Source organism: Oryctolagus cuniculus, chromosome 10 (assembly GCF_051225735.1).
Source record: "Oryctolagus cuniculus isolate XC-2025 breed Fujian yellow rabbit chromosome 10, ASM5122573v1, whole genome shotgun sequence".
Taxonomy (NCBI): domain Eukaryota; kingdom Metazoa; phylum Chordata; class Mammalia; order Lagomorpha; family Leporidae; genus Oryctolagus; species Oryctolagus cuniculus.
The window spans coordinates 93,843,077-93,855,121 of NC_142876.1; the positions used below are offsets into that span (position 1 = coordinate 93,843,077).

Here is a 12,045-nt window from a genome sequence, read left to right on the forward strand (position 1 = left end):
CTAGAAGTAGCTCACCCGTGTAACCCTCAGGTTACATGTTTCCTGAGGATTTTCCTTTTATTGGAAAACCCAAGTTGCCAACTTTTTCAGAGTTCAGAATCAATTTTAGAGACTTTGGTTGATAGGTTGATACCTTGTTAAATATTTTCTCTTGAAATAAAATAGCTTTATTTTTGACTAGACAAGGCATGTACCTAGAGTATAATTCAAAGTGTAGAAAGTTTTTCATCTATGCAGTTCCCATGTGTTAAGTAGTATTACTAGTACCCTCTGTAGCCCTTTAGAGTTATTTTTTGCGTGTACTTGTATATATTCTCATTTTACATGTGCTATAAACAAATTTATATGTTTTAAATATGTATGTATTTCATGTGTTAACATACATATATGTACTGATATGGATCATTTGCCACTTAAAATTTATCCTGGAGACTGTTCCATTTTAGTACTCATAGAGATACTTTGTTTTTTTAAAAAAAGATTTATTTTACTTACTCGAAAGGGACAGGGGAGTATCTTCCATCTACTAGTTCATTCCTCAAATGGCCACAATGATGAGGGCCAGGCCAGGCAGAAGCCAGGAGCCTGGAACTCCAAATGGGTCTCCCACGTGGATACAAGGGGTTCAAGTACTCAGGCCATCTTTTGCTTTCTCAGGAACATTAGAAGGAAGCTGGATGGGATGTGGAGCAGAAACTTGAACCAACACACTTAGAGGATGCTGGTGTCTTAGGCCTTGGCTTAACCTGCCGTGCCACAATGTCAGCCCCAAGTGAACTTTATTTTTAACAGCTGCTTGTATCTCAGTAGATAAAACACAATCTAATTATGCTGAACACATGTGGAAAGACATTTTGTGTTGCTTCTAAGCTTTTGCTATTACAAATAATGCTGCAGTGAGTTTCTTGTACACATATCACTATTACAGGTGAAACTATGTTAGTATAAACATCTTCTTTTAAATATTTATTTATTTATTTGAAAGTCAGAGTTACACAGAGAGAAAGAGAGGCAGAGAGAGAGAGAGAGGTCTTCCATCCGGCGGTTCACTCCCCAGTTGGCTGCAACGGCCAGAGCTGTGCCGATCTGAATCCAGAGCCAGGAGCTTCTTCCAGTCTCCCACGTGGGTGTAGGGGCCCAAGGATTTGAGCCATCTTCTACTGCTTTCCCAGGCCACAGCAGAGAGCTGGATTGGAAATGGTGCAGCTGGGACTCAAACTGGTGCCAATATGGGATACAGGCACTGCAGGTGGCTGCTGTACCCACTACAACATAGCACCAGTCACAGTATAAATTTCTAAAAGAGAAATTACTGGGGCTGACACTGTGGCTCAGCAGGTTAAGCCTCTCTCTGTGATGCCAGCATCCAATTTGGGCACTGGTTCTAGTCCCAGCTGCTTCTCTTCTGATCCAGTCTCTGCTGTGGCCTAGGAAAATAGTAGAAGATGGCCCAGGTGCTTGGGCCCCTGCACCCATGTGGGAGACCCGGAGGAGGCTCCTGGCTTCAGATCAGCACAGCTCTGGCCATTGTGGCCATCTGGGGAGTGAACCAGTGGATGGAAGACCTCTCTCTATGGCTTTCTCTCTCACTGTATATAACTCTGCCTCTCAAATAAATAAATAAAATCTTTAGAAAAAGAAATTATTAGATCAATTTGTATATATGTTTAAAATTTTATTTTGATAGATATTGCCAGCTAAATGAATACTTACATGGCTTAGTTGTACTCCATTCATATATTTGTGTGTATATATATGTGTTTGTATACACACATGTATTTATGTGTGTATGTCTATACATACATATGTATATATAATATACCTTTTCAACTCCTTTTCAACTCATGCTAAATGTTAATGTTTTTAAAATTTTTTTAAAAAATAATTCATATAAATCTTCAAAATGTTTTCCCACCAATAGGCTTGCTTTATATTCTCTTTGATTTGGTCCCTTGGAGGAAGTTGTGATACAGATGGTCGCCTTGCTTTTGATGGTTTCATACGATCAACCATAATGGGGAAAGATGAAGACATACCAGTGCCAGCCCTGGTGGGTAAATGGGAATGCCAGTTTGAAGAAAAAGGCCTGGTCTATGACTACACGTATGAGGTAAGATGTAAAGAGCTGGCTAGGATAAAAGACATGAAACGCAGCGCCATGGATCGGCAGACAGAGCTCCTGCGTTTCCATCCCAGGGAAATTTTGACTCCTGTGGTGACCTTTTCAGTCCTGTATTTTTTTTTTTCCTTCCACAACTTCTGGGAGTGCAGAGAGATTTGCTTTAATAATGTTAGTAATTTTCATATTTAAATGTATTTATTTTTTTCTACTTTATAAAAGAAATTACAAAAGAGTTTTTTGAAAGAACAAAGATTGTAATATTTTATTCATAATTTTTTTAAAATGATTTTTTTATAAAGATTTATTTATTTATTTATTTGAAAGGCAGACTTACAGAGAGGGAGAGACAGAGAGAGATCTTCCATCTGGTGGCTCACTCCCCAAATGGCCACTGGGCTGCTCTAAAGCCAGGAGCCAGGAGCTTCAACTGGGTCTCCCATGTGGATGCTCTGCTATACACTTTAGCAGGGAACTGAATCAGAAGTGGAGCAGCCAGGACTCCAACCAGTGCTCATAGGGGATGCCAGTGCCACAGAGGGTAACTTAACCCGACTTAACCTGCTATGCCACAGTGCTGGCACCCGTTTGATTTATTTTTGAAAGGCAGAGTGACAGAAGGAGGGGGAGGGGAGAGAGAGATCAATCTTCTCTTTGCTGGTTCACTCCTCAGATGACTGCAACAGCTGCGTTTAGGCCAGGCAAAGCCAGGAGCTTGGAACTGCGCCTGAATCTCTTGTGGGTGGCAAGGACCTGAGTACTTGGGCCATCTCCTGCTGCTGCTCCTGGCACATTAGCAGGAAGTTGGATCAGGTGCAGAGCAGGCAGGACTGGAACCTGTGCTCCAATAAGGGGATGTGGGCATCTCAAGTAGCAGTTTAACCTGCTGTACACAAGGCCTGTCCCATTTGATGTGTAGAAATTCTGTTTCCCAACAAAAGAATTACATAAGGCCTAGATGGAGCTTTACTTAAAACTTTATCTAGGGGCCAGCGCCATGGTGCACTAGGTTAATCCTCCGCCTGCGGTGCCAGCATCCCATATGGGCGCCGGTTCTAGTCCCGGCTGCTCCTCTTCCAATCCAGCTCTCTGCTGTGGCCTGGGATAGCGGTGAAAGATGGCCCAAGTCTCCCACATGGGAGACCAGGAGGAAGCACCTGGCTCCTGGTTTCAGATTGGCACAGCTCCAGCCGTTGCAGCCGTTTGGGGAGTGAACCAACGTAAGGAAGATCTTTCTCTCTGTCTCTCTCTCTCACTAACTCTATGTGTCAAATAAAAAATAAATAAAAATAAAAAGAATGGAAGGTAAAGGGGCAGGCACTGTGGTGTAGTGCAATGGGTTAAGCTACTACCTATGACACTGGCATCCCATATGGGCACTGATGTGTGTCCAGACTGCTCCACTTCCAGTCCAACTCCCTGCGAATATGCCTGGGGAAGCAGTAGGAGATGGCCAAAGTACTTGGGCCCCTGGAATACATATTGGAGACCTGCATGGAGTTCTAGGTTCCTGGCTTTGGCCTTGCCCAGCCCTAGCCATTGCTGCATGTGGGGAGTGAACCAGTGGATGAAAGATTTCTCTGTATTTCCCTCTATCTCTGTAACTGTGCCTTTGAAATAAATAAATCTTAAAAGAGAATTGAAAGGAGGCCGGCGCCGCGGCTCACTAGGCTAATCCTCCGCCTTGCGGCGCCGGCACACCGGGTTCTAGTCCCGGTCGGGGCGCCGGATTCTGTCCCGGTTGCCCCTCTTCCAGGCCAGCTCTCTGCTATGGCTCGGGAGTGCAGTGGAGGATGGCCCTAGTACTTGGGCCCTGCACCCACATGGGAGACCAGAAGAACCAGGCTCCTGGCTTCAGATCATTGTGATGCGCCGGCCGCAGCGCGCTGGCCGTGGCGGCCATTGGAGGGTGAACCAACGGCAAAGGAAGACCTTTCTCTCTGTCTCTCTCTCTCACTGTCCACTCTGCCTGTCAAAAAAATAAAATAAAATAAAAATTAAAAAAAAAATATTTAAAAAAAAAAAAAAGAGAATTGAAAGGAAATGTCAAAATATCCACCATAAAGAGGTAAAGATAGTTGCCACTGGGAAAGGGAGAACGGGAGTAGGGAACTATTGTTTTTCTTAAACCTATAAAACTTTTGTCTCTAAATTGTGTGTGTAAATAACTTTGATATGAATGAGAGTTAAAAAGATAAGAATATGAGTAGCTAATGAAACGTTTACTCAGATGTGCAGAATGATCACCATGGAAACACACACCATAAACATGCACTTTTGGCTAGAATCCAGAAGATTCTTGGGAATCAGAGCAGCACAATACACTCATACTGCTTTGTCAGGTTTGAACTGTTTGGTTGCTGGATAGAGGAGGATGGGAGATGGCCAGGGAGAAGCCAGGATAGCCTGGAGGAAAAAGCAGTGGTCGGGCTGATGCAGGTCGGGAGGCACGGAGGTGACATGTGTACGTCAGGACAGCGGCTGTTATGCCTGTGGTTCAGAACTGTGATGGTAGAGCAGTTGGTGCAGCCCTGCTGGTAGATGCTGGTTGAATACCAGCCCGCATCAACATGCCGCAGAGTAATTCTAGGGAAACAAATACGGAGAGTTCATGTGAGACTTTGCTTTCAACTACAATGTTGCCCATTTATTTTAAAAAACAAAAAGCAGGAAGCAAAATCCAGTAAATTAAAACTTAGAAGTTACATTGACTTGCAAGTAAATACTCAGTAAATACATAAAAAGGCCCCTTGAAGGCACTTTTGGAAGATTAATATTAAGAAGACATAAAGTTAAGAGTACACGAAATTCCAGATATGTCGAGTTTATGATAAAAATTTATTTTAAAAACTAAAGAAAATGTATTTTTTAAATTGGGTGGTATATTCACGGATACTTATTTGATGAATCTGCTTTGTGACTTAAAAATGTTAATTATTTTATATGGCTCATGTATTGGTTTTTTAAACTAAATATAACAGCATGACTGTAATATTTTTAAACTTGTATTCTCTTATAGTTTAAAAACCGAGGCCGCTGGCTCCACTGGAATGAATTAATTAAAAGTACTAATTTAGAAGATAAACGTGTCAAGATTCAAGACATCATAGTCCCCACCATGGACACCATTAGATACACATTTCTAATGGATTTGAGTGTTACCTTTGCGAAGTAAGGAACTGTGCTGTAAACCCTGATGTTAAATATAATGGTGTCAGGCTGGCGCTGCGGCTCACTAGGCTAATCCTCCGCCTTCTGGCGCTGGCACACCGGGTTCCAGTCCCGGTCGGGGCGCCAGATTCTGTCCCGGTTGCCCCTCTTCCAGGCCAGCTCTCTGCTGTGGCCAGGGAGTGCAGTGGAGGATGGCCGAAGTACTTGGGCCCTGCACCCCATGGGAGACCAGGAGAAGTACCTGGCTCCTGCCATCGGATCAGCGCAGTGTGCCGGCCGCAGCCCACCGGCCGCGGCGGCCATTGGAGGGTGAACCAACAGCAAAAGGAAGACCTTTCTCTCTGTCTCTCTCTCTCACTGTCCACTCTTCCTGTCAAAAAAAAAAAATATATATATATATATATAATGGTGTCATTTTAATAGGATCATAGTAATTTTTGAGGTGAACATTGAGGTCATCCATCCACGGGGAACCGAGACCCTAGGGGAATGATTGAGAGGTCCAAAGTGTCAGCTCTGCTACTGGCAAAACCAGGATCCAGGTTGCTCGTTGCCCACTCCAAAGCCCTTGTCAGCATATTTTATAGTCTTTTCTTTTTTTTTTAAATACTTATTTTATTTGAAAGCCAGAGTTACAGAGCAGGGTGAGGAGAGAAAGACTCGCCAGATGGCTGCTACAGTCAGGGCTGGTCCAGTCCAAAGCCAAGAGCTTCATCTAGGTCTCCCACGTGGGAGACAGGGGCCCAAACACTTGGGCCATCCTCAATGGCTTTTGTTTTCCCAGGCCATTAGCAAGATCAGAAGTGGAGCAGCTGTGACGTGAACCAGTGCCCTTATGGATGCCAATGTTGCAGGCAGTGGCTTCACCTGCTACGCCACATCACTGGACACTTCATTGTCTATTATACCACCCTACGTTTCTCTTACTTGTAATAGTAGTACAAACTGAGCATGACCCACTGTCTCCCATGATGCTGGGAATTTTTCACATATGTCCCATGGCTTGCACTTAAGATGAATATTAAAAACTCGGACTTAGGCCGGCGCCGCGGCTCACTAGGCTAATCCTCTGCCTAGCGGCGCCGGCACACCGGGTTCTAATCCCGGTCGGGGCGCCGGATTCTGTCCCGGTTGCCCCTCTTCCAGGCCAGCCCTCTGCTGTGGCCAGGGAGTGCAGTGGAGGATGGCCCAGGTGCTTGGGCCCTGCACCCCATGGCAGACCAGGAAAAGCACCTGGCTCCTGGCTCCTGCCATCGGATCAGCGCGGTGCGCCGGCCGCAGCGCGCCGACCGCGGCGGCCATTGGAGGGTGAACCAACGGCAAAGGAAGACCTTTCTCTCTGTCTCTCTCTCTCACTGTCCACTCTGCCTGTCAAAAACAAACAAACAAACAAAAAAAAAAAAAACAAAAAAACAAAACTCGGACTTAAATCAGAAGGGCACATAAAAAAAATAAAGAATACGTGTAGGGGCTGGTGCTGTGGCGCAGTGAGTAAAGCCACTGCCTGCAGTGCTGACATCTCATATGGGCATCAGTTCAAGTCCCAGCTGCTCCATTTCTGATCCAGCTCTCTGCTATGGCCTGGGAAAGCAGTGGAAGATGGCCCAAGTGCTTGGGTCCTTGCACCCATGTGGGAAACCTGGAAGAAGCTCCTGGCTCCTGGCTTTGGATCAGCCCAGCTTCAGCTGTTGACACCATTTGGGAAGTAAACCAGTAGATGGAAGACTTCTCTCTCTAACTCTGCCTTTCAAACAAATAAGTATATCTTAAAAAAAAAAAAAAAAAAAGAATACACGTAACTGATTAGAAACCCAGAAACCTGGGAGTGTCCTGTGGAAGCAAATCTCCCAGCTTTCTTTATAACACTGTGATAGTTATTTTCTTTTTAAAAACACTACGCATGACTGATCATCAATACCAAATCAGAGAAGTTTACATAATATGCATAAATGTCATTTTTTTAAGGTAAAAAGTCTTTCTCAGAGTTTGCTTCTAGACAAATATTTCCAATTAGTAACTGAATTGGCTTAAGAATGCTACCAGTAATAGACACATGTAATTGTTAGCTTTAGAATTCCCTGTCATTCTGTCTCTCTGGGCCAGAGATAGCTGTGAAGCAAACCACAGCTGTCTTATGCTCTTCACTTCATTTTTCTATTCCACTTTACTACCCCTGTGCCTATCCCCGTAACTGGAAAGTACAAATGCATCACTTTTATGAGGAGAAAACTTTAACCTTTCTGTTTTGCAAAGTTAAGGATGCTATTACTTGTTTTGTGAGTGGTTTTGTATTTAGCAATGTGAATCTATTGAAATAATAGTTTATTAGCTTTGAAGTCCCTGCAACATAAGGCAAAAAATGCCTAATTTTTTGTTAGTTTCACCAGTCTTCCATGAAATAGCAATTATTGGTAAAATTGGGAGTTAGTAGATTAAGACGGTTTGCTTATTGTTTAAGCTTTCAGCCAACTCCAGCTTCCTCTAGTAGAGTGTTTTCCATTCTGAATACTGTATTCCTTGTTTTCATACAGGCCGATGCTTTTTGTGGGTCCAACAGGTACAGGAAAATCAGTGTATGTGAAAGATAAGCTGATGAATCACTTGGAAAAGGACCGGTACTTTCCTTTTTATATTAACTTCTCTGCACGGACCAGTGCCAACCAGGTGCAGGTTAGTGCAAGACCAGAAAAGTGGAACTCCAGTTTGGATTTTTTTTAACCTTATTTTAGTGTTTAAAATTGTTTGTTAGATAAACAACTGGAAAGCTTGTATAAATTTTAGTAAAATTAGTTTTAGTGAAAAAGCTTAGGGGAACATTTTACATTAATACTGGGTTATTGGCCGGTGCCACGGCTCACTAGGCTAATCCTCCGCCTTGCAGCACCAGCACACTGGGTTCTAGTCCCGGTCGGGGCGCCAGATTCTGTCCCAGTTGCCCCTCTTCCAGGCCAGCCCTCTGCTGTGGCCAGGGAGTGCAGTGGAGGATGGCCCAAGTGCTTGGGCCCTGCACCCCATGGGAGACCAGAAGTACCTGGCTCCTGCCATCGGATCAGTGCGGTGCGCCGGCCGCAGCGGCCATTGGAGGGTGAACCAACGGCAAAGGAAGACCTTTCTCTCTGTCTCTCTCTCTCTCACTATCCACTCTGCCTGTCCAAACAAAAACAACAACAACAACAACAACAAAAACAAACAAACAAACAAACAAACAAAAACCCTGGGTTATTGAGGGAAAAAAACACACACACCTGCAGGCAGGGTTGGGTTGGTGAGGGGATGAAGGGAACTTCCTGTTTTTTCTGGACTCTGCTGTTGGGAGTTGAGGGGCATTTGCTGCTCCCAGGAGCTTTCACACTGTGAACTATTACTGTGTGACTTCCTGTGAGGCGGGGCATCCCACCCTTTGCCCCCCAGTGCGAGATGAAACATCATATAGACTCTGCTAATTGCCCTTTTATCCCCTCTTCCTAAATTTGTGACTCGGCATTCTCTCCTGACCTCTTTTCTGTCATCTTAAGCCTATAGATTTCCCTTCACTTCAGATTTATACAAACTTAGGGCTTCTTCAGTGTGGAGTGAATGAAAATAGTATCTTCATTACTCACTTTTGCAATGGATATGTGAATTTCAAAAGTGGTTTTAGAATACACAAGACATGGTGAAATGCACAGGAGCTGGGAGGTGCAGGTAGGCTGGGTGGGAGAGAGGCTGTAGCTAAGGTAGGCTTCTTTGGAACCTAAGACAGCTTTATCACCTATGAAGAGAGGCAGAGATCTCTAGGGAATCCTATCCTCTGCTCTTCCACAGAGTGTTTTAATGAAATGGGGCCCAGATGAATTCAGCATCACCCGGTGACCTCTTTGGAAGCCTCCTAGCCACAGACACCACCACTACCACAGAAGCTTCTGGCTAGCCTTTCCTCCTTCCACCATGCTTCCCCTGTCTGCTCTGTTACAGCTTCTTAAGAGGCTGGTTTCCAGCCTCTAGGTTTGTTTTCTGTAACAGAACAAGTGAAACTGGGATGAAGCCTCAAAATCATTCAAATGAATTGCTTTGTCTTTGTAATAGCTTAACAAATAGATCTGGGTCTTCCACACACAAAAATAGACAAAACATCCACACCCATATTAGCTAAAGGCTGTTAAGATTAGTGCTTTTAAATATTAGGTAAGTAAATATTAATAGATGCGATGGGGTAGCCACTGAGGAAAATAATGCAGAATTATGCATGTGTGTGCACTATAAGTATGTATATGTAACAGTTCTGAGTGCATAGAAAGATTTTAATAATTGTTCTTTGAGTGATATTGGATATTAAGTTTAGTATCATCCTAAATATGGATAAATAAACACACACACACAATACTCTTTGCCATTATTTCCTTTCTAGTGTTAAATATGGCTCTTTATGTTAAGTTAGTCACTGCTAAACTAAATAAGTAGTAATAATAAAAATAATAATAGAAATGTCATGGATTCTGGCAGCATAGATTTCTTATTGATACTGATCTAATATAAGCAATGCTGATAATAAATTTGCAGTTCAATTATAGGTATATAAACCACTCTTTCTCTTTAAATTTTTAGAACATTATAATGGCTAGATTGGATAAAAGACGCAAAGGAGTTTTTGGACCACCAATGGGAAAGAAGTGTATAATTTTTATAGATGACATGAATATGCCTGCATTGGAGAAATACGGAGCTCAACCTCCTATTGAATTATTACGACAATTTTTTGACTGTGGAAATTGGTAAACGTTGAATGGGTCTGATTTTTAAATGTTGATTTGTTTTTATTTGAAAGGTGATGAGACAGAGACTGAGAGACAGAGATTTTCCATTTGCTGAGTCACTTCCCAGATGTCTGTATGTAAAAGTTGGGGCCAGCTGAAGCCAGGAGCCAGGAACTCCAATCTCCCATGGGGTAATGGGAATCCAAGTACTTGAGCTACACTTGAGCCACCACCTGCTGCCTCCCAGGCATTAGCAGGAAGCTGGACTGGAAGTGGGGTATCTTGGACTTGAACCTAGGTGCCCTGATAAGGGATGTGGTGTCCCAAACAAGAATTTAACTGCTGCACCAAACCCCTGCCCCTTAACTGATCTTAATAAGTTATGCTGAAGTCATCTCATTTTATATTTTGATGTTCATTTCTTCCAGGTTTTAGAATTCTTTGTCTTGACAGTTTGACTATAATATCCTGCATTAAGGATATTTTTCTCTTCATGTCTATTTGGGGTTTTATGGATGGCCATATATTAGTCAGCATTTAATGACTACCACAAAACTCATAAAAGGACTTAATTAGAAAGGGAATAAGGTTTATTTTGGCTCATAGTTTTTGGAGATTCACATTCCAAGATACAGCAGCCCCATCGTTTTAGCACCCTGTGATGGCATCATTGCTGGCAGTACTGAGGTGACACAGAGAATCTCATAGCAAGGGGGAGTGTGTAACTCTGTCCTTGCCTCTCCGCCTGAAGCCATCATGATTTGGTCACAGGGACTGCACCCTGGAAATCTCACCCAATCACATCACTTCCCAAAGGGCCCACCTCTGAACACCATAACTGGATTAAGTTTCTATCTTCTTGGTGCCTTCGGAGGACACCCAAACCCTAGGAGTGCATATCATTCTCCAGACTGGGAAGCTGTCAGTTACTATTTCATTGTATAGATTTTCTCTGCTTTTTCTCTTTGCTTCCCCTTCCAGAAACTCCAGAATTCAAGTATTTGTTCACTTAATTGTGTCCCAGACTTCTCAGAGTCTGTCATCATTCTTCTTCCTTTTTTTCTTTGTGACTGGGATATTTCATAAGACCTGTCTTTGAGTTCAGATACTCTTTTTTTCTGCTTGATGTTATCTGTTGAGACTTTCAAGTTCTTTATTTTTATTTCTTATTTTTTTTTGTTAAAGTCAGAATTATAGAGAGGGATGGGGCGGGGGCGTGGGAGATTGATTGATCTTCAATCTGCTGTTTGATTCCCCAAATGGCTGCAATGGCTGGGACTGGGCCAAGCCAAAGCCAGGAATCAAGAGTTCATCCAGGTCTCCCACATGGGTGCAGGAGCCCAAGCACTTGGGCCATCTTCAGCTGCTTTTCTCAGGCTCATTAGCAGGTTGTTGGATCAGAAGTGAAATAGCCTGGACTCGAACCGGTGCCCATATGGGATGCTGGTGCTGCAGATAACAGCTTAACCTGCTGTGCCACAGCACCAGCCTCTCAACTTTATTTTTTATTTGACTTCTGAGTTCTTCATTTCTGAGATTTCTGTTTTGTTATTTTTAAATGTCTCAGTTTCTTTATGGAATTTTTCATTTGTGCCCCGCATTTTTTTTTTCCTAATTCAACCATCTGTCTGTGTGCTCTTGCATCCCACTGAGGTTCCTTTTTTTTTTTTTTTTTTTTGAGTTATTTATTGGGCATTTCATTATTTTTTTTTAAAGATTTATTTTATTTATTTGAAATGCACAGTTACAGAGAGAGAGAGGGAGAGACAGAGTTCAAGAGAAAGAGAGATCTTCCATCTGCTGGTTCACACCCAAATGGCTGCAACAGCCAGGACAAGGCCAAAACGAAGCCATGAGCCAGGAGCTTCTTCTGGGTCTCCCATATGGGTGGCAGGAGCCCAAGCACTTGGGCCATCTTCCACTGCTCTCCCAGGTGCATTAGCAGGGAGCTGGTTAGGAAGTGGAGCAGCTGAGATTTTTAACTGGCACCCATATGGGATGCTGGTGTCGCAGGTAATGGCT

General features: G+C 43.3%; 1 protein-coding gene across 1 annotated transcript in view; it reads left to right on the forward strand.

The window, feature by feature from the left end:
• The window catches only part of DNAH12 (dynein axonemal heavy chain 12), a 209,048-nt gene that overhangs the window by 86,890 nt on the left and 110,113 nt on the right, over positions 1-12,045 (forward strand). Inside the window, exons 36-39 of the mRNA XM_051852268.3 lie at positions 1,922-2,110; positions 5,139-5,290; positions 7,822-7,960; positions 9,875-10,041. Coding sequence (XP_051708228.3) covers positions 1,922-2,110; positions 5,139-5,290; positions 7,822-7,960; positions 9,875-10,041 — 647 coding nt within the window. The remainder of the gene's footprint in view (positions 1-1,921; positions 2,111-5,138; positions 5,291-7,821; positions 7,961-9,874; positions 10,042-12,045) is intronic.